This window comes from Bos indicus, chromosome 19 (genome assembly GCF_029378745.1).
Source record: "Bos indicus isolate NIAB-ARS_2022 breed Sahiwal x Tharparkar chromosome 19, NIAB-ARS_B.indTharparkar_mat_pri_1.0, whole genome shotgun sequence".
NCBI classification, from domain to species: Eukaryota; Metazoa; Chordata; class Mammalia; order Artiodactyla; family Bovidae; genus Bos; species Bos indicus.
This window is the reverse complement of record NC_091778.1, coordinates 27,454,706-27,480,527: the sequence shown is the minus strand read 5'-3', so window position 1 is coordinate 27,480,527 and position 25,822 is coordinate 27,454,706. Positions and strand designations below refer to the sequence as shown.

The following is a 25,822-nucleotide window of genomic DNA, read 5'->3' as shown; positions in this document are numbered from 1 at the left end:
GTTGTGGGGAGAGGCAGCCAGATCTGTGGGTGTGGACTGTGCCTCAACTGTAGGTCAGAGCCAGGACAGGGTGGGGAGTATTGGAAACACACTTAATCTTTCTTGGCTGTAATTTTAAAGGCTGTATTTTAGTTTTTATTGATTTATTAGCTTCAGTTTCTAAATATAATGTTGAAAGTATGGACATTTTGTGTGTGTCTGTGCACTTTAGTGGAAGGTAGTAGTGGGTGGGAGTGTAGTTTTTAGTGGCAAGTAAGAACAGAAGGATCATCTTTCTTTATTTCTCATTGCTTTTCCCTAACTCATGTTTTAATGAGTAGCTACCTGTAACTAAAACGTGAAGTGGAAAATTTGCTTAATTTATTTAACAATTGGAATCTGGACAATTAAAAATACCAAGACAAGTAAATAGTACAGAGAACTTACTTTCTTCATGATTTCAAAAGTAAATATGAAATAACTACACATTTCCCCCTTCCAGTGGATTCTCCATTCCTCTTTTTCTCTGAGGGTTAACACGTGTTCAGATGATCAGATGTCATTCTTTGCTTTGATAAAAAGATCCTAGATGCTTGCTCCTCAAAATAACTCCTTACCTTTAATGACAGGGAACTCAAAGCAGCTATCATTTTCTCTTTTTGCCATGGATTGCTTTGATGCTGTTAGATCTGTAGTGAGGCTTGACTGAAGATGTCGTGGGAGCAAATAAATACTGGTTTTAATTATTTAGTATTGAAGGAGTTGTAGAGAACTTTGAGAAGCACATGGAAGAAATTGATTAGCTGTAATCCTATATCTTGTAGACAGATCATTGCATTTTTTCCAGTCTTTTTTTTCTGGGTGCTATAAAATTATAAGCTCAATTTAATTGAGTAATAGGTTTAGAGGAGTATTATCTGGTCCCATCACTTCATGGGAAATAGATGGGGAAACAGTGGAAACAGTGTCAGACTTTATTTTTTGGGGCTCCAAAATCACTGCAGATGGTGACTGCAGCCATGAAATTCAAAGACGCTTACTCCTTGGAAGGAAAGTTATGACCAACCTAGATAGTACATTCAAAAGCAGAGACATTACTTTGCCAACAAAGATCCATCTAGTCAAGGCTATGGTTTTTCCACTGGTCGTGTGTGGATGTGAGAGTTGGACTGTGAAGAAGGCTGAGCGCCGAAGAATTGATGCTTTTTTTTTTTTTTTTTAAAGTTTTATTAAAGTATAAAGGAGATAGAGAAAGCTTCTGACATAGGCATCAGAAGGGGGTAGAAAGAGTACCCCGAATTGATGCTTTTGAAGTGTGGTGTTGGAGAAGACTCTTGAGAGTCCCTTGGACTGCAAGGAGATCCAACCAGTCCATTCTGAAGATCAGCCCTGGGATTTCTTTGGAAGGAATGATGCTAAAGCTGAAACTCCAGTACTTTGGCCACCTCATGCGAAGAGTTGACTCACTGGAAAAGACTCTGATGCTGGGAGGGATTGGGGGCAGGAGGAAAAGGGGACGACAGAGGATGAGATGGCTGGATGGCATCACTGACTGGATGGACATGAGTCTGAGTGAACTCCGGGAGTTGGTGATGGACAGGGAGGCCTGGTGTGCTGCGATTCATGGGGTCGCAAAGAGTCTGACACGACTGAGCAAATGACCTGAACTGAGGGCCTTCAGAGATAATATCAGATCATGGTTAAAATTTTAGTAAATTATTACCTGGTTGTAGGGATCCGAGACCTCTGCTGACCTAGGTAATTAGGTAGACGTGTTACTACTGATAACACATAGTATTATCTCCCTTTCTGGGAGAAGGAAATGGCAACCCACTCCAGTATTCTTGCTTGGGGAATCCCGTGGACAGAGGAGCCTGGTGAGCTGCTGTCCATGGGGTCGCACAGAATCGGACACGACTGAAGTGACTTAACATGCATTCATACATTGGAGAAGGAAATGGCAACCCACTCCAGTATTCTTGCTTGGAGAATCCCTTGGACAGAGGAGCCTGGTCGGCTGCTGTCCATGGGGTTGCACGGAGTCGGACACAACTGAAGCGACTTAACATGCATACATGCATTGGAGAAGGAAATGGCAACCTGCTCCAGTATTCTTGCCTGGAGAATCCCAGGGACAGAGGAGCCTGGTGCGCTGCCATCTGTGGGGTCGCACAGAGTTGGACATGACTGAAGTGACTTAGCAGTAGTAGCAGCAGTTACTGTCGATAAGCATCCCCTGGAGCAATTAGGGTCATAGCTTTGTGGCTGGGTTGCTGTGCGGTGAAGGATTCCGCCAAGAGTTTAGATTTCCCTCTCCTTGGTTGAACCAAAATACTCTCAGGGTTTGGTCAGGATAGGTGTTTATATAATCAGCTGTGGCCAAATTATAGAGCTCCTCAAGTAAAAATGGGTCCCAGTCCCTGCCATACCATAATCAATCTAAAAACCGGATAATCTCCCAGTAATGGAGAGTTCATACAGAATTTACAGTTCTGTATCCTTTCTATATGAAAGGTTTTTTCATTATGATTTCAGTATAATGAGCCATTTTGAAAGTGGGAGAGTGGTTCAGTCTAGAATAGCTGTCCTAATCAGAGTGCCCTTTAGATTTTGCTTATAACACATGAGAGAGACAGGAACTAGCAAGATTGGCAGTGGATTTGTTTGTGGGATAAACAGCCCAAATAATCCAATATTTAACAGATCCATAAGTGGATGGACGTACTTAGTTATACAAAGGAACTTTGAAGCTTTCTTTTGGGAAATATGCTTTATGTGATTCTCCATGTATGTACTGTTTCAGCTTACAGGATTCATTCACAACGTGTGAATTAAGTTGAGTAGAAGTGTCTTTTTTGAAAAATTAGAATTTCCGGGAATATATTGGCTCTTTGGGAGAAGCTTTACCACTTGTTTCTTTATAGAAATATGCAGCTGCAATACTAATCAATTCTTGTAACTTAAATTATAAATAAAAATTATTACTTGTTAACTAGTATTTTTCTTTTCAGTTTCTCTTCAGCAGCGGGTGGCAGAATTGGAAAAAATTAATGCAGAATTTTTACGTGCAAAGCAACAGCTTGAGCAAGAATTTAATCAAAAGAGAGCAAAATTTAAAGAGTTATATTTGGCTAAAGAGGGTAAGTTTATAAGTCTCCCCCAACCCCTGTACTAAAACGGTCTTAAAATTTTTTGTCCAGTTTCTTGGTAGTATATACAACGTTAATTTTAATCACTGAATAAATCTTGATTTTATTTCTAGTTGCATTGTATAATAGAAGTCTATTTAGAGGTTAGGGTTAAGAATGAAATTGTAAAACAAGTTGAATAATGCATTATTTAGATATTTCTTTGTCTTTTGACATTAATGATATTTAATATGGTAGGCTAGATAGTCCTGGGACACAGGACTTTCAGTCCTCTTAGCACTTGGGAGATAGCCCCAGGTAAATCAGGACAGTTGGCATTCTAATAATAGCCTTAGCTGTGTATATTAAAACTGACATTTCATGTAATTTATTCAACAAATGTTAATTATCTATTAATATGTTTAATACCTACTATTAGGTAGGCATTGTGCCTTGGTGCTGGGTATACAGAAGGGGCAAGGTTCGTGTGGCTCTTGTACTCAGAGAAGTTTAATTCTACTGAAGAAAAAAGATTAATAGTGCACTTAGTCGCTCAGTTGTGTCCGACTCTTTGTGACCCCATGGACTGTAGCCCGCAAGGCTCCTCTGTTTGTGGGATTCTCTGGGCAAGAATATTGGAGTGGGTTGCCATGCCCTCTTCCAGTGGATCTTCCCAACCCAGGGACTGAACCCAGGTCTCTTGCATTGTAGGCGGATTCCTTCCTGTCTGAGCCACCAGAGAAGCCCAAGAATACTGGAGTAGGTAGCTTCTCCCTTCTCCAGGGGATCTTCCTGACCCACAACGCTCTAAGAGATGACACCTTGCAGTGGCTTTGATTCCATGTCCCTGCCGGACTCTGCTGAGTCCCCCAAAAAGCAAAGTGTATAAGGCAAATGAACAAAGTGTATAAGGCAAATGTATGAGAGCATATCATGAGGGAACCCTACTCTGAAGGATGATGGGAATGGTTTACATTTTGGATATTGACATAGGAAGGTATAGATATGGTTTCTAGAGCCCTCTAGACCAGTGAGTGATTCTCAGAATATGATTGTGAAATAGCAGCATCACGTTAATAATCTCCTGGGGAACTTGTTAGAAATGAAAAATTTTGGAAGCTACCCCAGACTTCTGAATCTGACACTTTGGAATTAGAGTCTATAGCAATTGATGTTTTAAGGCGTTCTCCAGTTAATTCAGATGCATATCAAATTTTGGGAATAGATGCTCTAGTATAGACCAGCAGCTTTTAGACTCTAAAGTGGATAAAAATCACCCGGAAAACTTGTTGGAACACAGTATGTTGGGCTGGAGCCTGAGAATTTGTGTTTCTAATAAACTTGTAGGGGATTGCATTACTGCCAGTCCAAGGGCTACAGTTTGAGAACCATTACTCTAGACTGGTGATCCTTCAACATTTAAGTTTATCTACTCTGTAAAATGTTTACATACACCCCTTGTTCCTTAAAAAAATTTTAATTTTAAATTTAAAAAGATTTAAAGTATGTCAATTCTATTGTACTGTTAATTCTGACAATTTAAATAAAAAAATCATGCTTTAGACATATTCAGTATAGTCAATCATAGTGATTTATGATAATATCCATCACCGATCCATTGAATTAAAAAAAATGTGAATAAATTCTTCAGCAGGAATTTTACATTTTCCCCCCTCCTTGTGTTAGTTTTAACATCTTCCTTGGAATTTTATTCTAAAAAGTGATTTTTTAGAACACAAATTTGAGTGTGCATCAGAATTTTACCTCTAGTGTTTATTTAAAGGACGATTGCTGGGCCCCACCCCTAGAGTTTCTGATTCACTAGATCTGTGGGATCCTAGACTTTGGATTTCTAGAAAGTTAACAAGGTAATGCTGATGTTGTTGGTTCAGGGACCACACTTTTGAGAACCACTAGCCTACAGTAATATTTTGTGCTTGAAAGCCATTAGAAAAATTGGTCTGATTGCTCTGCAATAAGCACATAAATTTGTTTTGTATTGCAGTATTGCTGTAATTTAAAGTATGCAAGTGATTATATCATAAATATTGTATACACTTAAAAAATAGTATGATAAGGTGTAAGAATTACTGGAAATGCAGGTCTTAAGAGATATATTGGTTCTCCTGCCCAATTAAGTCATTAAGCTCTAGTGAATATTATTAATGTCTAGAAAAAGATACATTTCAGTTTTTTTCTTTTCTTTCTTTTTTTTAACTAGATATAAGTTGGAAATTCCCTGGTGGCTTAGTGGTTAGGATTCGGGGTTTAACTGCTGTGGCCCGTGTGCAATCCCTGGACAGGGAACTGAGATCCCACAAGCTGAGCAGCACGGCCTTAAAACAAAACAAAAATAGATGTAAGTTAAGCCCCTGGTCTCATAAATAAGTAGATGGAAATAGAAGTTTTTCTTTTTTTAAATAGTGATTGTTATTTTATTCTCTTAACTCTTTCTGAATTATGTGTTCAATCACCCAGTGCTCTAGCTTCAATTTTATTTTATAGATTGACAACTCAGATAGGTCTTCTTTCAGTTTTGTTGAAATAGACTTTGCAGTCCATGCATGCATGCGTGCTAAGTTGCTTCAGTCATGTCTAACTCTGTGACCCCACGGACTGTAGCCCACCAGGCTCCTCTGTCCATGGGATGCTCCAGGCATGAATACTGGAGTGGGTTGCCATGCCCTCCTCCCCAGGATCTTCCTATCTCAAGGACTGAACCCACGTCTCATGTCTCCTGCATTGGCAAGTGGGGTCTTTTACCACTAGCGCCATCTGTGTGACCTGCCAAAAGATTTGTTACCCAGTTACTAGTCATTCACTTTGTTACTGACATTGATATTTTTAAATTATTCCTCTGGTTTTATATCACGGTGGAGTTTTTACACAACAAGGCAGTGAACCATAGTAAAACTCAGGATAGGTGAAAGCCTTTCATTTGTTATGTAGGGAGAAGGGTATTAAGAAAAGAGAGGTGCAGAGAGAATCTACACATAAACACGTCTCTATTTTAGGAAAGATTTTTATGGAAGTTGAGGATCTAGAATTTGATTCCGTTAAAACACCATGTGGCTCTGAATCCCTTGGAGGATCTTTGCGTACCCACTCAGGCACATGTAACTCACTTTGAAAACCACTGTCCTGGAGTGGTGTTATTCAGACTAGGTTGTAGCTCTTTGATGGAAAGCAGAATTGAATGGGTTGTTACCAGCAGTTTTTTGAAAAGAAATACAATGGAAAATAACAGAGTACATTATTTACCTGGTAAGGTTAAGTAAGTATAATTGAACAAAATTTTCTGTTTTAGTTACATATACACATGTATGTATAGAGTTGTGTGATAAAATACATTTTTTGCTGTGAATTATGGTTAAAACAGTTTGAAAGTCACTGTTCTATAGGATGGAAGGTTGCTAGGGCTCACAGAATTCAGCCCTTGCCTTGGAAAGGTTTACTCAGTGCAGTGTGGGATTGGATGGTTTTCTCATGGGTTGCAGGAGGGCTGGCTGTTCCCTGTTAATTTTTTTTCTTCATAGGCTGACAAGGAGATGGGAAAGCTAGTGTTCCTGTCTAGGCATGGTGGTAGTCTGCAAGACACTGTCGAGGTTGGGATGAATGAGATATGGTTTTTATCTTCAAGAAAGTATAGTTTTCCTTATCTTTTCTGAAATTATAAAATTGTCTTTTCTATAAAATTCTGAAGAAATGAAAATGACTAAGAAACTCATTTCTGAAATACATGATCAATTGCAGTTTTATATCGAAGCAGCTCTGAATGTGGTTTGGTTCAAAAATATACCTGGTATGTTAAAATTGCTTTGAATACATCTAGACCCAGTAAATAATCTGTATGTATACATTTGTATCTTTACTATCTGAAGTTCTCCATGAACTTAAACTGGCCATAGAGAATAGATGAGTTAACTTTTTATGAATTTCTCTTTGAGAGTTTTTATGATCCTTTTTATGAATTTCTTTTTGAGAGTTTTAATGATCCTTTTTGACAGTTTTTAGTGTCATTTCTAAAGAAATTGCACAGTGTGTAAAAGGTAAAGGTTGTTTAGTTTATGGATGGCTTGGCTATTTGCCTAAACAAATTCAAAGATGTCCTGTAAAGCAGCAGCTCATCTTGTTGCATGAAGTATAAATCTAGTCTTCTATGGTTTTCACCGGGGGTAACAGTATAAGTCATGGTTTGGTTGTGTTCAGTAGTCTTTGTATGTTGTATCTTTCAGCAGATCAGGTCACAATAACCCCAGAAGTCCAAATATTGGTATTTTTCCCAATTAGAATAGCTTTTGCTTTGGTGTTGTAATAGCTGTGCTTTCATTTATTTGGAGAGTGGCTGAAATAGAAGTGCAAATAGTACTGAGAAGAACTAACAGAGGGTATTACTTCTTGGCTCCCCTTACTGCCTTTTCCTGCCTTAACACCCATTCTTTTCCCAGATGACATCAACTGGGAATGTTATAAATACTTAAAAATTCTGTTACTTTTCTGCTGAGATTGAAAAAGGGATTGAACTTTCTAAAGACAGTTTCTGATTTAGGTTTCTCCTTTAACCAGTTTCAGTACAAAGCTTGGCACTGCAACAGTGTTTGTGTGTTGGAAATCCTCAGTTTTGAGCAATGAGTAAGAGCCTGTTATACAAGGAATCAAACAAAAGGCCATAGAGTTCTCAATTTGAAGGAGAATAGTAGAAATGGAGCTCATGTTAATCACCAGAAGACAGTGAAGTTTTCTAGTGGTGTTCAAAATTGATTTTGTACATGGTCATTACTTATATAAAGCTCTGATGCCAACTAACCAGAGCAATAGTTAAAAGCTTGGTTTAGGAAGATACATAAAAAGAATTCCAGGAGAAGAGAATAGAGGGAATAGTAAAGAATATTTGAGGAGATAATGACTGGAATTTTTCAAGCATTAAGAAACAGAAGTGTGTCTTCAACATAAGTATGGAGTACCAAGTAGGGTAAATAACAGTAAATTTATACTTTAAAGATATAACAATTTTGAGCAATGAAATTTTAAAAAGCTAGCAATGATGTACCCAGGAAACCAAAAAATACAGTCTTTTATATTCATCGGTTCAGTTGCTCAGTCGTGTCCGACTCTTTGCGACTCCATGGACTGCAGCACGCCAGGCCTCCCTGTCCATCACCAGTTCCCAGAGTTTACTGAAACTCATGTCCATCGAGTCGGTGATGCCATCCAACCATCTCATCCTCTGTCGTCCCCTTCTCCTCCCACCTTCAATCTTTCCCAGCATCAGGGTGTTTTCCAATGAGTCAGTTCTTTGCATCAGGTGGCCAAAGTATTGGAGCTTCAGCTTCAGCATCAGTCCTTCCAATGAATATTCAGGACTGATTTTCTTTAGGATGGACCAGTTGGGTCTCCTTGCAGTCCGAGGGGCTCTTAAGTGTCTTCTCCAACACCACAGTTCAAAAGCATCAATTCTTCGGAGCTCAGCTTTCCTTATAGTCCAACTCTCACATCCATACATGACTGCTGGAAAAACCAGAGCTTTGACTAGACGGACCTTTGCTGGCAAAGTAATGTCTCTGCTTTTTAATATGCTGTCTAGGTTGGTCATAACTTTTCTCCCAAGGAGCAAGCTCTTTTAATTTCATGGCTGCAATCACCATCTGCAGGGATTTTGGAGCCCCCAAAACTAAAGTCTGTCCCTGTTTCCACTGTTTCCCCATATATTTGCCATGAAGTGATGGAACCAGATGTCATGGTCTTAGTTTTCTGAATGTTGAGTTTTAAGCCAACTTTTTCACTCTCCTCATTCACTTTTATCAAGAGGCTCTTTAGTTCTTGGCTTTCTGCCATACGTGTGGGTCATAAGGAGCACTTAAAAAATTATGTATATCTCAAAGGAATACTTTACATATTTTAAATGTCAAGCTACTTATCATGTTTTCTTACCTAATGCAGTTAGAAAAATTTTAAACAATGTAAATTTTTTTTAAAAGTTTGGAAACTAAGAATGCATTCTTATTGTTCATAAGTTAAAGAGGAAATCGTAATGAAGACTGTAAACTACTTATAATACAGTGAAGATACTTGTGGGATGCAGCTAAAACAGTACTTTGCAAGTAAGCTTATAACTTTAAAAACATTTATTAAAAGATGTGAAGATGTAAGAAAGTGAAACTAAGTGATCTAAATGTTCAACTTCAAAAGCTAGAAAAAGAGTGAACTCAAAGAAAATACAAGAAATAAAGCAACAGAAATGGAAAGTGAAGTTGAGTTAAGCTCAATAAAGTCAAAAGCACATGTTTTGGATGTACTTTGAAAAGATAAGAGTGTTCATGCTGCTGCTGCTGCTGCTAAGTCGCTTCAGTCGTGTCCGACTCTGTGTGACACCATAGGTGGCAGCCCACCAGGCTCCCCCGTCCCTGGGATTCTCCAGGCAAGAACACTGGAGTGGGTTGCCATTTCCTTCTCCAGTGCATGAAAGTGAAAAGTGAAAGTGAAGTCGCTCAGTCGTGTCCGACTCTTCGCAACCCCATGGACTGCAGCCTACCAGGCTCCTCCGTCCATGGGATTTTCCAGGCAAGAGTACTGGAATGGGGTGCCATTGCCTTCTCCGAAGACTGTTCATCAGTTCAATTCAGTCGCTCAGTTGTGTCTGACTCTTTGCGACCCCATGAATCGCAGCACACCAGGCCTCCCTGTCCATCACCAACTCCCGGAGTTCACTCAGACTCACGTCCATCTAGTCAGCGATGCCATCCAGCCATCTCATCCTCTGTCGTCCCCTTTTCCTCCTGCCCCCAATCCCTCCCAGCATCAGAGTCTCTTCCAGTGAGTCAACTCTTCGCATGAGGTGGCCAAAGTACTGGAGTTTCAGCTTTAGCATCATTCCTTCCAAAGAAATCCCAGGGCTGATCTCCTTCAGAATGGACTGGTTGGATCTCCTTGCAGTCCAAGGGACTCTCAAGAGTCTTCTCCAACACCACAGTTCAAAAGCATCAATTTTTCAGCACTCAGCCTTCTTCACAGTCCAACTCTCACATCCATACATGACCACAGGAAAAACCATAGCCTTGACTAGACGAACCTTTGTTGGCAAAGTAATGTCTCTGCTTTTGAATGTGCTATCTAGGTTGGTCATAACTTTCCTTCCAAGGAGTAAGTGTCTTTTAATTTCATGGCTGCAGTCACCATCTGTAGTGATTTTGGAGCCCACAAAAACACAGTCTGACACTGTTTCCACTGTTTCCCCGTTTATTTCCCATGAAGTGATGGGACTGGATGCCATGATCTTCGTTTTCTGAATGTTGAGTTTTAAGCCAACTTTTTCACTCTCCTCTTTCACCTTCATCAAGAGGCTTTTTAATTCCTCTTCACTTTCTGCCATAAGGGTGGTGTCATCTGCATATCTGAGGTTATTGATATTTCTCCTGGCAATCTTGATTCCAGCTTGTGTTTCTTCCAGTCCAGCATTTCTCATGATGTACTCTGCATATAAGTTAAATAAGCAGGGTGACAATATACAGCCTTGACGTACTCCTCTTCCTATTTGGAACCAGTCTAACTGGTGGGTCATGGTGGAGAGGTCTGACAGATTGTGGTCCACTGGGGAAGGGAAGGGCAAACTACTTCAGTATTCTTGCCTTTAGAACCCCATGAACAGTATGAAAAGGCAAAATGATAGGATACTGAAAGAGGAACTCCCCAGGTCAGTAGGTGCCCAATATACTACTGGAGATCAGTGGAGAAATAACTCCAGAAAGAATGAAGGGATGGAGCCAAAGCAAAAACAGTATCCAATTGTGGATGTGACTGGTGATAGAAGCAAGGTCCGATGCTGTAAAGAGCAATATTGCATAGGAACCTGGAATGTCAGGTCCATGAATCAAGGCAAATTGGAAGTGGTCAAACAAAAGATGGCAAGAGTGAATGTTGACATTCTAGGAACCAGCGAACTGAAATGGACTGGAATGGTGAATTTAACTCATATGACCATTATATCTACTACTGCAGGCAGGAATCCCTCAGAAGAAATGGAGTAGCCATCATGGTCAACAAAAGAGTTCGAAATGCAGTACTTGGATGCAATCTCAAAAACGACAGAATGATCTCTGTTCAGTTCCAAGGCAAACCATTCAATATCACAGTAATCCAAGTCTATGCCCCAACCAGTAATGCTGAAGAAGCTGAAGTTGAACGATTCTATGAAGACCTACAAGACCTTTTAGAACTAATACCCAAAAAAGATGTCCTTTTCATCATAGGGGACTGGAATGCAAAAGTAGGAAGTCAAGAAACACCTGGAGTAACAAGCAAATTTGGCCTTGGAATACGGAATGAAGCAGGGCAAAGACTAACAGAGTTTTAAAAGAAAATGCACTGGTCATAGCAAACACCCTTTTCCAACAATACAAGAGAAGATTCTACACATGGACATCGCCAGATGGTCAACACCGAAATCAGATTGATTATATTCTTTGCAGCCAAAGATGGAGAAGCTCTATACAGTCAACAAAAACAAGACCAGGAGCTGACTGTGGCTCAGACCATGAACTCCTTATTGCCAAATTCAGACTGAAATTGAAGAAACTAGGGAAAACCACTAGACCATTCAGGTATGACCTAAATCAAATCCCTTATGATTATACAGTGGAAGTGAGAAATAGATTTAAGGGCCTAGATCTGATAGAGTGCCTGATGAGGTTCGTGACATTGTACAGGAGACAGGGATCAAGACCATCCCCATGGAAAAGAAATGCAAAAAAGGAAAATGGCTGTCTGGGGAGGCCTTACAAATAGCTGTGAAAAGAAGAGAAGTGAAAAGCAAAGGAGAAAAGGAAAGATATAAGCATCTGAATGCAGAGTTCCAAAGAATAGCAAGAAAAGATAAGAAAGCCTTCTTCAGCGATCAATGCAAATAAATAGAAGAAAACAACAGAATGGGAAAGACTAGAGATCTCTTCAAGAAAATCAGAGATACCAAAGGAACATTTCATGCAAAGATGGGCTCGATAAAGGACAGAAATGGTATGGACCTAACAGAAGCAGAAGAGGTTAAGAAGAGGTGGCAAGAATACACAGAACTGTACAAAAAAGATCTTCATGACCCAGATAATCACAATGGTGTGATCACTGACCTAGAGCCAGACATCCTGGAATGTGAAGTCAAGTGGGCCTTAGAAAGCATCACTATGAACAAAGCTAGTGGAGGTGATGGGATTCCAGTTGAGCTATTCCAAATGCTGAAAGATGATGCTGTGAAAGTGCTGCACTCAATATGCCAGCACATTTGGAAAACTCAGTAGTGGCCACAGGACTGGAAAAGGTCAGTTTTTATTCCAATCCCAAAGAAAGGCAATGCCAAAGAATGCTTAAACTACCGCACAATTGCACTCATCTCATACGCTAGTAAAGTAATGCTCAAAATTCTCCAAGCCAGGCTTGGAGATGTTCAAGCTGGTTTTAGAAAAGGCAGAGGAACCAGAGACCAAATTGCCAACATCTGCTGGATCATCGAAAAAGCAAGAGAATTCCAGAAAAACATCTATTTCTGCTTTATTGACTATGCCAACGCCTTTGACTGTATGGATTACAGTAAACTGTGGAAAATTCTGAAAGAGATGGGAATACCAGACCACCTGACCTGCCTCTTGAGAAATTTGTATGCAGGTCAGGAAGCAACAGTTAGAACTGGACATGGAACAACAGACTGGTTCCAAATAGGAAAAGGAGTACGTCACGGCTCTATATTGTCACCCTGCTTATTTAACTTATATGCAGAGTACATCATGAGAAATGCTGAACTGGAAGAAGCACAAGCTGGAATCAAGATTTCCAGGAGAAGAGTGTTCATAGTAGCACTATATTTTTAAAAATTAAAAAAAATTAAGTATAGTTGATTTACAGGGTTGTGTTTTTGGTATACAACAAAGTGATTCAGTTATACATGTATATTCTTTTTCATGATACTTTCCATTTTGGTTTATTATAGGATATTGAATATAATTCCCAGTGTTATACAGTAGGACCTTGTTGTTTATTTTATGTATAGTGGTTTGTATCTGCTAATCCGAAACTCTTAATTTATCCCTACCCCAGCACCTGTCCCCTTTAGTAACTATACATTTGTTTTGTATGTGTGAGTCTGTTGTGTAAATAAGTTCATTTGTTTCATATTTTAGATTCCACATATAAGGGCCAATCCATCAGGAAGACAAAATAGTTATATACACATCTACCTACAGAATCCCACAATACAGGAAACAAGCTGACAGAAATGAAAGAAGAAAAATACAGTTTTACAGTAAGATTATATTTTTTTAGTACTCCACTTTCATTAATGAGTAGAATAATAACGAGATCAACAAGGAAGTAGAGGATTAAGTATAAAAGGATTGATAATACAGTGTTTGCTCTCTGATCACAATGGAATGAAATTTGGGAAACTCACAAATATGTGGAAATTTGGTGATATACTCCTGAGTTATCAATAACTGAAAGAAGAAAACACAAAGAAAATTAGAAAATACTTCAAGATAAATGGAATTCTAGACATGCCATGCCAATCCTTATGAAATGCAGCTGCATCAGTCCTTAGACATCAGATCAGATCAGATCAGCCACTCAGTCGTGTCCAACTCTTTGCGACCCCATGAATCACAGCACGCCAGGCCTCCCTGTCCATCACCAACTCCCGGAGTTCACTGAGACTCACGTCCATCGAGTCAGCGATGCCATCCAGCCATCTCATCCTCTGTCGACCCCTTCTCCTCTTGCCCCCAATCCCTCCCAGCATCAGAGTCTTTTCCAATGAGTCAACTCTTCGCATGAGGTGGCCAAAGTATTGGAGTGTCAGCTTCAGCATCATTCCTTCCAAAGAAATCCCAGGGCTGATCTCCTTCAGAATGGACTGGTTGGATCTCCTTGCAGTCCAAGGGACTCTCAAGAGTCTTCTCCAACACCACAGTTCAAAAGCATCAATTCTTTGATGCTCAGCCTTCTTCATAGTCCAACTCTCACATCCATACATGACCACAGGAAAAACCATAGCCTTGACTAGACGGACCTTTGTTGGCAAAGTAATGTCTCTGCTTTTGAATATGCTATCTAGGTTGGTCATAACTTTCCTTCCAAGGAGTAAGTGTCTTTTAATTTCATGGCTGCAGTCACCATCTGTAGTGATTTTGGAGCCCAGAAAAATAGTCTGACACTGTTTCCACTGTTTCCCTATCTATTTCCCATGAAGTGGTGGGACTGGATGCTATGATCTTCGTTTTCTGAATGTTGAGCTTTAAGCCAACTTTTTCACTCTCCACTTTCACTTTCATCAAGAGGCTTTTGAGTTCCTCTTCACTTTCTGCCGTAAGGGTGGTATCATCTGCATATCTGAGGTTATTGATATTTCTCCTGGAAACCTTGATTCCAGTTTGTGTTATGTAACTATAAATGCTTGTATTAAAGATTAAATATTTCAAATCTGTAATCTTTCACTTTGTAACACTGGAAGACGTGTTAATGAAGCCTAAAGCAAGTAGAAAGAAGGAATTAATGAGGATTAGAGTAAAAATCAGTGAAATAGAGAATAGAAAATCGGTGAAACTGTTAATGCTTTCTTTGGAAAGACCAACAACTTGATAAATCTTTAGCTAGATTGACCAGTAAATGAATACCAGGTCCATTACTACTGACCTTACAGAAATTTTAAAAAGTACAAGGCAAAGTAATGTTTCTGCTTTTTAATATGCTGTCTAGGTTTGTCATAGCTTTCCTTTCAAGGAGCAGGAGCAAGCGTCTTTTAATTTCGTGGCTGTAGCCACCATCTGCAGTGACTTTGGAGCCCCCCAAAAATAAAGTCTGTCATTGTTTGCCCATCTATTTGCCATGAAGTGATATTATAGTAGAAGAGGGGCTTCCCAGGTGGCACTAGAGGTAAAGAACTCGCCTGCCAATGCAGGAAACATAAGACATACGGGTTTGATCCCTGGGTCGGGAAGATCCCCTGGAGAAGGAAATGGCAACCCACTCCAGTTTTCTTGCTGGAGAATCCTGTGGACAGAAGAGCCTGGAGGGCTACAGTTTTATGTGGTCACAGAGTCAGACACAACGGAAGCAACTGAGCATGCATAGTAGACAGAAGCACTTGCATACTCATTTTGAGAGGCTAGTATTATCCTGATATCAAAACAATATGGACATCACAAGAAGAAAGCAAAACCAAGAAACTACAGACCAGTATCCCAATATAGCTGCGTAAATCCTCAGCAAAATACTAGCAAGCCAAATTCAGCTGCACATAAAAAGAATTACACAGGGCAGCAATAGAGAAACAGACATAGAGAACAGACTAATGGACATGGGGAGAGGGGAGGAGAGGGTGAGATGTATGGAAATGCATGGAAACTTATATTACCATATGTAAAATAGACAGCCAATGGGAATTTGCTGTATGTCTCAGGAAATTAAAAACAGAGACTCTGTATCAACCTAGAGGGGTGGGATGGGGCAGGAGAAGGAAGGGAGGTTCAAGAGGAAGGGGATATATGTATACTTACGGCTGATTCTTGTTGAGATTTGACAGAAAACATAAAAATTCTGTAAAGCAATTATCCTTCAATTAAAAAATAAGTAAATTTTAAAAAATTCCATGCACGACTAAACAGTATTTATCTTAACAGTATAAAGTTGGTTCAGCACCTGAGAATCAGTTAATGTAATGTACCACTTTATTAGGATAAAAAACAAAATATGATCTTCTCTAAAGCATTTGACATAGTTCAACACCCTTTTATGGTGTTGAATAAAAATTCCAGACTAGTAGTAGAAGGAAACTTCCACGTGATAAAGGGCATCACAAAACCCCGTAGATAGTTATCTTTGTTGTTGTTTAGTCACTAAGTCATGTCCACCTGTTTTGTGAGCCCATGGACAATAGCCTGCCAGGCCCCTCTGTCCATGGGATTTCCCAGGCAAGAATGCTGGAGTGGGTTGCCATTTCCTTCTCCAGGGGATCTTCCCAACCCAGGGATCGAACCCAAGTCTCCTGCATTGCAGGTGATTCCTTTACCATCTGAGCCACAGGAATGTTAAATGGTCTAGTAACTGTAAAATAGTCTTTCAGTTTCTCAAATGGTTAAACATAAGAGTTACCATTTGAACCAACAATTCCACTCCTAGGTTTATACAAGAGAAGGGAAAACATAGCCATACATAAACTTCTATGTGAATTTCCATAGCAGCATTATTCATAGTAGTCAAAAAGTCAGAAACAACCCAGATATCCACCAATTAATATGTGAATTAACAAATAGTTTTTGTTTTCCTCCATAAAAAAAAATGAAGTACTTAGATTACAACGTAGATGAACTTTAAAAAAATTATGCTAAGTGACAGAAGCTAATCACAAGTATGTATGGTTCCACTTATATGAAATGTTCAGAATAGGTGATAGGGATAGAAAGAAAGTGAAAAGAAACTAAAGAGCCTCTGGATGAAAGTGAAAGAGGAGAGTGAAAAAGCTGGCTTAAAACAGCATTCAAAAAACGAAGATCATGGCATCCGGTTCCATCAATTCATGGCAAATAGGTGGGGAAACAATGGAAACACTGACAAACTTTATTTTCTTGGGCTCTAAAATCACTCCAAAATCACATGGTGACTACAGCCATGAAATTAAAAGACGCTTGCTCCTTGGAAGAAAAGCTATGACCAACCTAGACAGCATATTAAAAAACAGAGACATGACGTTACCAGCAAAGGTCCATCTAGTCAAAGCTCTGGTTTTTCCAGTAGTCATGTATGGATGTGAGAGTTGGACTATAAAGAAAGCTGAGCGCCGAAGAATTGATGCTTTTGAACTGTGGTGTTGGAGAAGACTCTTGAGAGTCCCTTGGACTGCAAGGAGATCCAACCAGTCCATCCTAAAGGAGATCAGTCCTGAATATTTTTGGAAGGACTGAAGCTGAAACTCCAATACTTTGGCCACCTCATGCGAAGAATCACTGGGAAAGACCCTGATGCGGGGCATGATTGAAGGCAGGAGGAGAAGGGGACAACAGAGGATGAGATGGTTGGATGGCATCACTGACTTGATGGACATGAGTTTGAGCAAGCTCCGGGAGTTGGTGATAGGCAGGGAAGCCTGGCGTGCTGCAGTCCATGGGGTTGCAAAGAGTCAGACATGACTGAGCAACTGAACTGAGGGATAGAATGTAGATTAGTGGTTGCCTGGAACTGCAGAGTTGGAGGATTGGGGAAGTGATAAAGAGTACTGGATTTCTTTATGGGGTGATTAAAATGTTCCAAAGCTGATTGTGGTTATGGTTGCAGAAGTCTATGCATATATTAAAGCAATGAGCTATCACTGCACACCTGTTAAAATGGCTCAAATATAAAACACAACACCCAAAGCTACTGAGGTAGAGCCACAGGAACTTTGATTCATTACTGATGGGAATGCAGAATGGTGCAGCCACTTTGGAAGACAGTTTGGCAGTTTCTTATAAAACTAAACATACTCTTAGCATATGATTCAGCTGTTTTGCTCCTTGGTATTTACCTAAATGAATTGAAAATGTACATCCATGAAAAACCAGCACAGAGATGTTTATAGCAACTTTATTCATAATTGCCCAAACGTGGAAGCCCCCAAATGTCCTTCAGTAGATGAGCCGATACACTGTGATACAGTGGAATATTATTCAGTGTGAAAAGGAAATGAGCACTCAAGTTATGAAAATTCATAGAGGAATTGACAATGTGTGTGAGTTTCTGGAAAAGGCAAAACTATGGAGACAGTTAAAAAAAAAAAAGCTAAGTGGTTGCCAGAGGTTAGGAGGATAGGAGAAATGACTAAGCAATACAGAGAGGATTTTTAGGCCAGTGAAACTTTTCTGTATGATAAAGAGTGGTGGCTACATATTATCATACAGTATCCTAATGTAAACTGTGGACTTCAGCTGGCAAGGATGTGCCATTGTAAGTCCAGAGATTGTGATAAATGTACTGCTGTTGTGGGGGATGTTAACAGTACAGGAAGTTGTACCTGAGGGTGCAAGGCATTTATGGGAACTCAGTACTTTTCTGCTCAGTTTTGCTATGAACCCAACATTGCTGTTAAAAATAAAGTTTATTAGTTAAAAAAAATATCTGGTACTTACCTCAGAATAGTAAGTTGTAGAATGCAAACTGGTGGTTGGGACAAGATTGCCTGTGGCTGTATGGTGACTGGGTCTGAATGATTGGTACATAAGGCTTTAATGATCATTTTAATACCTGGGAAGGCAGGTCCGTCCCTCCACTTTATTCAAAACTGTGATGGGCTTTTAAAATTATTTACTGTGGGAAGTGTTAGGCATATGTAAGAGTAGGCTAAATGTTATGAATAGTGCTGTATTAAACAGTTTATTATTGGTGTGAGAATAGACAAATAGGCCATATTTATAGAATAGAGGCTTCATAATCAGACCCTCATATATGTGGAAATTTGATATATGACATAGCATTATAAAATTGGGGAGACTGGGGCAAGGGTTTAGAACAAGGGGAAGATCTGTATAGAAAAAGTAGATTCCTGGCTCACACCTGAATGCCCATGAACTGTGATAGCTGATCTATTCATATTGTGGTATTGCAATTAGTGAATGAGGTAGTTGCATGTATTAGCAGTCTCAAAAACTGAGAGATGTGAGGTAATTGTAGTAGAATACTGTGTTACAAGAGCATTAAGGTTTAAAAACCTGCAACATAAAGGTGTAAAATATGCATGGTAATAATAGCTCCAAATTCCTGATCATTGTTACCTCTGAATAGTGTATTTGTATGTTTTATTTCTTAAGGTTAAAAAGAAATTGAAGCAGATGGAGCAATAATATAAAAAATTATTAAGCTAAGTAATAGGTATCCATTAGAGAATTCTTTATGCTTGTTTCCATGAAATATTTTTATGAAGTATTAGTATCATCAAATGAAGTGTCTTGTTTAGGTCCTAATCCAAACAAATTTTCAAAGACATTTTTGTGGCATTTGGAGAAATTTCACTAAGATTGAGTATAAGATTATATCAAGTAGTTGTTAGGTGTGACAGTGACACTGTTTATATAAGAAAGTACCCATGTTTTTAGAGATGCATGTGTAGTGTGTTAGATGATGTAATACAGTTTCTGGGACTTACTTTAAAAAAAAGATAGTTGAAATAAATGGCAAATCTTGATAATTGGTGATAGGTATGTAGAAGATTGGTGTAATACAATACTCTTTTGAGTTTGTTTGAAAATCTTCATAATTATATATGCAAAAGAAATTGTTCTTCATTAATAACTTGTGCTGTTGGCTACCGTATTTGAAATGCTTTGTTACAAAAATTTTTTTAAGTTCTCTTTGTTTCCTGGTTTAATTATACACATACATATCTACTTACTGTATATATTATATATCATATATAATAAATAACCTATGTCTTATGTAAATATTTACAAAGTAAGTCAGGAATGAAATTTGATCCACTCTTCCTCCAGGATTTCTACACTGCTTTTAACTATGAGGAAACATGCCAAAATTTGTATTTAGGTTTAGTATTTATTTGAAGTTTTTCTATTCAGAGTGATAACTTGGTAGTGAATAGCCCTGTGTAATTTTCGGTAAGTCAGAAGTAGCGGGGATAATTAGCATGAAGAGGTGTTAGGTATATAAACTGGAGCCTTGACAGAATTGTATTAATTTCTCAGAAATTAATAAGCTATTCCAGAAGTAATGCTTTTTATTTCACATTTTATGAAATAGCACTTAGAAGAGAGCATTGATATACACACCCACATACACACACCTTCAGTGGTTTCACGTGTTTATGTCTTTACTCAAGTTTCTGGGTCATTCCCAGTCACACACCTACCACTGTTTCTTAGATATCCAGCTTGCCTTCAAGATACTTTAGATAGTTACTTTCTGCAGCTAATGTTCTTATATCTGCCTCTGGCTAATGTTTCAAAATATTTTAATAGTGGTGACAAAATAATGTAAAACTGATGTTGAGAGAGTACAGTTTTCTTAAATGACTTCACTTAAAATTAGTATGACTAGTTTTTTTCCTGTTACATGAACTACCAAATTGTTAGTCAATTCTTATGGTTGTTTGATAATGTTGAATATCTTTACAACATTTAAAAGTTCTATAATTGATATGTCTATTTGATTTCTTCAAGTACTTAGACGTTTATGCAGACAAGTGTTCCTGTTATTCTGGCTTGAGGGCCGTGTGCTTCCCTTAAAGTTACACAGCAGGTTAGTGGTAGTCTTAGATCTTAAATTATTTTTCCACTGGTTGAGGTAGTTATTGTGCTCTGTAAAGGCAATTGATGATTTTGCAAAGATGAAAAGGTCTTCTGCATAAATATTTTTTATAACATTTAGATGGCAAAAGACATAAAAAAAAAAAAAGTTGAGACAAACAACAGCAGACTGGGAAAAGTTTTGTAAGATAAAATAGGAGTAATATCCAGTGTATGTAAAATATTATCCCAAATTAGAAGAAAAATTCATCAGAATCACAGGTAAAAGATATCACCAAAGAGGAAATACATCACTAATAAATATATGAAAAGATGTTCAACATCTCTGTTAATAGGGAACTATAGATGAAAACTCACCATTTTCTATCCATGATACAGACAAGGACTTTAAAAAGATGAAAAAGTAGTTTGGTGTAAGAAAACAGAACACCCATGTATACTGTTGTTCATCTTTTTTTGAAGTCAGTTTGGGCAAACAATTGTGCTGCTGCTGCTGCTGCTAAGTCACTTCAGTCGTGTCCGACTCTGTGTGACCCCATAGGCGGCAGCCCACCAGCCTCCTCCATCCCCGGAATTCTCCAGGCAAGAACACTGGAGTGGGTTGCCATTTCCTTCTCCAATGCATGAAAGTGAAAAGTGAAAGGGAAGTTGTTCAGTCGTGTCCAACTCTTAGCGACCCCATGGACTGCAGCCTACCAGGCTCCTCCACCCATGGGATTTTCCAGGGAAGAGTACTGGAGTGGGTTGCCATTGCCTTCTCCAAACAATTGTGCTATTTAGGCTTAAATCGTGTAGTAGGCACATCAGATCAACTTTATATTTAAGATGTAGTAAATGAAAGTCGCTCAATCATGTCTGTTTATGACTCCATGAACTATATGCAGTCCGTGGAATTATCCAGGCCAGAATACTGGAGTGGGTAGCCATTCCATTCACCAGGGAATCTTCCCAATCCAAGGGTCGAACCCAGGTCTTCCGCATTGCAGGTGGTTTCCTTACCAGCTGAGCCACAAGGGAATTGTAGTAAAGGGGTGCTGAAAATTTATCCCAACTTTAAAAAAGCCTTAACTTAGTAACTGCCATGTACCCTGGCTTTCATTTCTCTTTTCCACCAGGAAAGTCCTCAACCATTTCTTGAATTGTGTTTCAGTAAATTGTTTTACCATTACAACAACTTTCTGAGGTGGTTATTTTTATTCCAGTTTTGTAGATGTGGAAATTGAGGCTAGAGTTTAAATAAGTTTATTGAGCCAGTAAGTGGAAGAGCCTCAGTTTAGCTCTAAAAGTATGGCTTTAATTGCTCTTTGGTTACATAGTTAGTAATTAATTGATTTGTGAAACCCAGCATACTTTATATCTTACCTCAATTATTAAAATGATTTCATTTCCTGAGTCAACATTTAAAAATGTAATGCTTAATTTCTTCATTGGAATGTTAACATTATAAACTTAATGCCTTATTTCTTTGTTGGAATGTCAGCCTGATAAAGGTGAACTTTTCATTAATGGAAAGTCTTTTACTTTTTTGCCCCAGAGGATCTGAAGAGGCAAAATGCAGTTTTACAAGCTGCACAAGATGATTTGGGACATCTTCGGACACAGTTGTGGGAAGCCCAAGCAGAGATGGAAAACATCAAGGCCATTGCCACGGTGTCTGAGAATACCAAGCAAGAAGCTATAGATGAGGTGAAGAGACAGTGGAGAGAAGAAGTTGCTTCACTTCAGGCTGTTATGAAAGGTAAAGATAAAGACAATTTTATTTTATGATTTTCTAAGATAACTGATTCTGATGACTGAGAACATTTGTAGAAGGTCTTAAAATATATCCTGAGTTTCATTTGTGGCTTTATGTATTACTGTTTCTAAGATGTACTGTCGTATTCAAAATAAAAGGGAAGCCAATGAAATCATAAACGAATATATCATCTGTATCTTTAACAAATTTAATGATGGAGAATTATGATGAGCGTGTTATAAATGAAAACTGTAGTTCATTATAAGATTTAAAGCAGGGCTTCAAAACAGATTTTCTTATAGGAGACAGGCCAGTAATATCAATGAAAGAAGCTGTGTGGGCACAGGAAACGTGCTGAACTGGAGAGACCTCCCATGCAAAGAGTGAAGTTACTATTTATAGTTCCATCACATCCAGTGTTGCCATATTTTTACATTTTAAAGAAAAATTTGGATTTTTATGTGAAATTTTCACTTAGTCTGTGAGGTAGAGTGGCCCACGAGTTAGAATAGGTTTTATGAGCTTCTTGCTGGTGACTGTAGATCTAAAGGAAAAGTAGTGGTTTAATCTCTATCAGCTGTTAGCGCCACCTGGGACGTCCCATACTTAATTACTTCTTGCATTTCTGAAAAAATGATAATAAAATAAGCTGCCTCCTGAATCTTTGGGTTCCTGGAATTAGTTTAGTTAATAATATAAATGTGAAATAGTGGTTACTTTTTTCCCTGTCTTTGCAGTTATGTGTCATTGTTGCCTTAGTACTCTTTATAAAAAGGCAAGTAAGACTAGCACTGCTTCTGAGTGTTTGGCTGTCATCTAGGGATTACTCTGAACCTCATGTTACAACCAACCATAGCAGCTTGCCCAAATAAGAGTTCATTTTCTCACAGGAGAAGTTCATAGGTAGGTAATCGAGGGCTGGGTACAATGGTTCCTGATGTCATCAGTGTCCTAGGCTCCTTCAGTTCTTCTCTTTCTTCATCCTTAGCATGTCGTTTTCAACTTCATTTTACTTTGAGGCTGAAAAAATAATTGCTCCTCCAGTCCACCTCAGTAAAGCAAAAATTTTCGAGAAATCTTCAGCATATTTCCCCCTTGTCCCCCCTGCCCCCACTCAGTTTATAGAGGTTTCTGCTTATACATAACTACCAAGACATCTAGAAATTCTAGATTTTAAATTGGGCCATTGATTTCTGGATCAAATTTGGGGTTTTATTAGTAAGAAAGAAAAAAGAGTGGAAATTAATGGACAACCAGCAGTGTTTATCACGTTTTAGGATTGTATTGAAGATAGTCATTTTATAAAGACTATAGAATTTGTGTCTCACTTTAGAATCTTGGGTTATAGTAAAACATTATGTCCCTTTTCTCACAGTTTCATATATGTAGTTGTATTGGAGCAACATGTTATGTTTGTCCTGGGAGTCATAGAGTTTTATCTAAGAACATAGATTTTAGAATTGGTCTTAGGTTTGAATTCTAGCTCTGTTTCTTTCTAGTTATGAGACATTGGCCAGAGTATTTAACCTTTCCTAAGCTTTTTCTCATCTATAAAATAATATGTGGCACAGGTTTATTCTGAAGATTAGAGATGATTTAAAGTCCTTAGGAAAACTTCTATGTGTAGTAAGAACTGGAAATGTTAGTTTAGTGTTTTTAGTGAATTAAAAGATTTCCAGAAACTAGGCTTGCTTACCTTCTTTATATAACTACTTCTAAAATTTTAGTGTGCCAGCTCATTTTTTCCAGAATGCTTAGACATGAAATATTTGGTGATGTTTTGTAGAAACAGTTCGTGACTATGAGCACCAGTTCCACCTTAGGCTGGAGCAGGAGCGAACACAGTGGGCACAGTATCGAGAATCTGCAGAGAGGGAAATAGCTGATTTAAGGAGAAGGCTGTCTGAAGGTCAAGAGGAGGAAAATTTAGAAAATGAAATGAAAAAGGTATGGAGGAATGTATTCATCTGTAGAAATATTTGAATCCAAATATGTTTGTGGTAATGCTTTAACTAATATTGTTACAGTAATAGAAGTTTTACTGTTTTGTTCTGTTAGAGAAATTATTTGGGCACAGACCTAAAAAGAGTACTAAATAATTTGATGACCTTCCCCCACATTTATGTATGGGTAACTCTCTCACCTTGCTTCCATCTCATGAGGCCTGTGCTTACCACCCCATTTGACATTGCAACCTGCCCATCTCCCTCCCCCCACCTACCACAACTTGCTCGGATCTTATTCTGATTTTTCTTTTTCTATTGCACCTGCTGCTGCTGCTAAGTCGCTTCAGTCATGTCCGACTCTGTGCAACCCCATAGATGGCAGCCCACGAGGCTCCCCCATCCTCTGGGATTCTCCAGGCAAGAACACTGGAGTGGGTTGCCATTTCCTTCTCCAATGCATGAAAGGGAAAAGTGAAAGTGAAGTCGCTCAGTCGTGTCCGACTCTTAGCGACCCCATGGACTGCAGCCTACCAGGCTCCTCCGTCTGTGGGATTTTCCAGGCAAGAGTACTGGAGTGGGGTGCCATTGCCTTCTCCGTCTATTGCACTTATTTCCTTATAATGTACACAGAGTTCTCCTATTTGGTATGTTTACTGTCTGCTGCGTTTTCTTCCTCACTAGAACGTGAGCTTCATGAGGGTAGGCGTCTTTGTTTATTGTGTATCCTAAATGCTTAGGGTAGTGTCTCGCTCATAGGTGCTCAGTAAATATTACTTGAATGAGTGTTGTTGCTTCGTCTCAACTGAAGCTTGAGAACAGGTGTTAAGTTTTCCTTCTTTCTCAATATACTGTGGTTCCAGTGTGATGTATGTACTGCATATTATGCTTGAACATTTTTACTGTAGATGCCTGAAAATAGAGCAACTAAAATAGAAGATGGAATATTTTATCATTGAGAAAACTTAAAAAGCTTTTTGGCCAGTTTGATTATGTAAACTTTTATTTTTCAATTAAAAAAAATTTTTATTGGTATATCGTTGATTTACAATGTTGTATTAGTTTCAGGTGTAGAGTAGAGTGAATCAGTTCTGCACATTCAGATATCCACTTTTTAAATTTAAGATTCTTTTCCCATGTAGACCATTATAGAAACTTTTGCTTTCTTAATTTATATACATATGTATATTTGAAATCACATATAAGATAGTAATTAGAATTTGATTTTTTATTTTCAGTTGAATTAGCCATAATCTTCATTCATACAAGGACTGCTTTTATGTATTTAGAAGTTTATTTAATTTTTTTTATAATGTAAAAATCATATGAGAACCCAACACCCAGAACAAAAGCCTGAACCTTGAGGAATAGTTATTTGCATTGTCTTATTTCAGGAGAAGATTGTAGTTCAGCTTCTTCATGAGGCTCTAACAATGTCTCACGATCACTAGTCAGTTAGTCATCTACCATAGTTAGCCACAGTAGACAGTCTTTAGTTCTCTCAAGTCTTTTGAGATGAATTCATAGTTAATGCTATGATTAGATATTTTATTCTGAGCCACAGTACCATTCACATGAGGACAGTTTTCTTCTTCATTCTTCTATTGTATTAATAAGAGACATCCCTGGTGGCTCCGTGGTAAACAATCCGCCTGCCAATGCAAGAGATGTGGATTTGATCCCTGGGTCAAAAAAATCCCCTGGAGAAGGAAATGGCAACCCACTCCAGTATTCTTGCCTGGGAAATCCCATGGACAGAGGAGCCTAGTGGGC

At 38.6% G+C, this 25,822-nt stretch overlaps 1 protein-coding gene across 3 annotated transcripts in view; it reads left to right on the top strand.

Annotated features, from left to right (window-relative positions):
* The window catches only part of RABEP1 (rabaptin, RAB GTPase binding effector protein 1), a 96,816-nt gene that overhangs the window by 26,968 nt on the left and 44,026 nt on the right, over positions 1–25,822 (top strand). For 2 of the 3 annotated variants that reach the window (XM_070772896.1, XM_070772894.1), the window contains exons 2-4: positions 2,991–3,119; positions 21,906–22,109; positions 23,893–24,053. In XM_070772896.1, coding sequence (XP_070628997.1) covers positions 2,991–3,119; positions 21,906–22,109; positions 23,893–24,053 — 494 coding nt within the window. The remainder of the gene's footprint in view (positions 1–2,990; positions 3,120–21,905; positions 22,110–23,892; positions 24,054–25,822) is intronic. The other variant, XM_070772895.1, reaches the window with a different exon arrangement.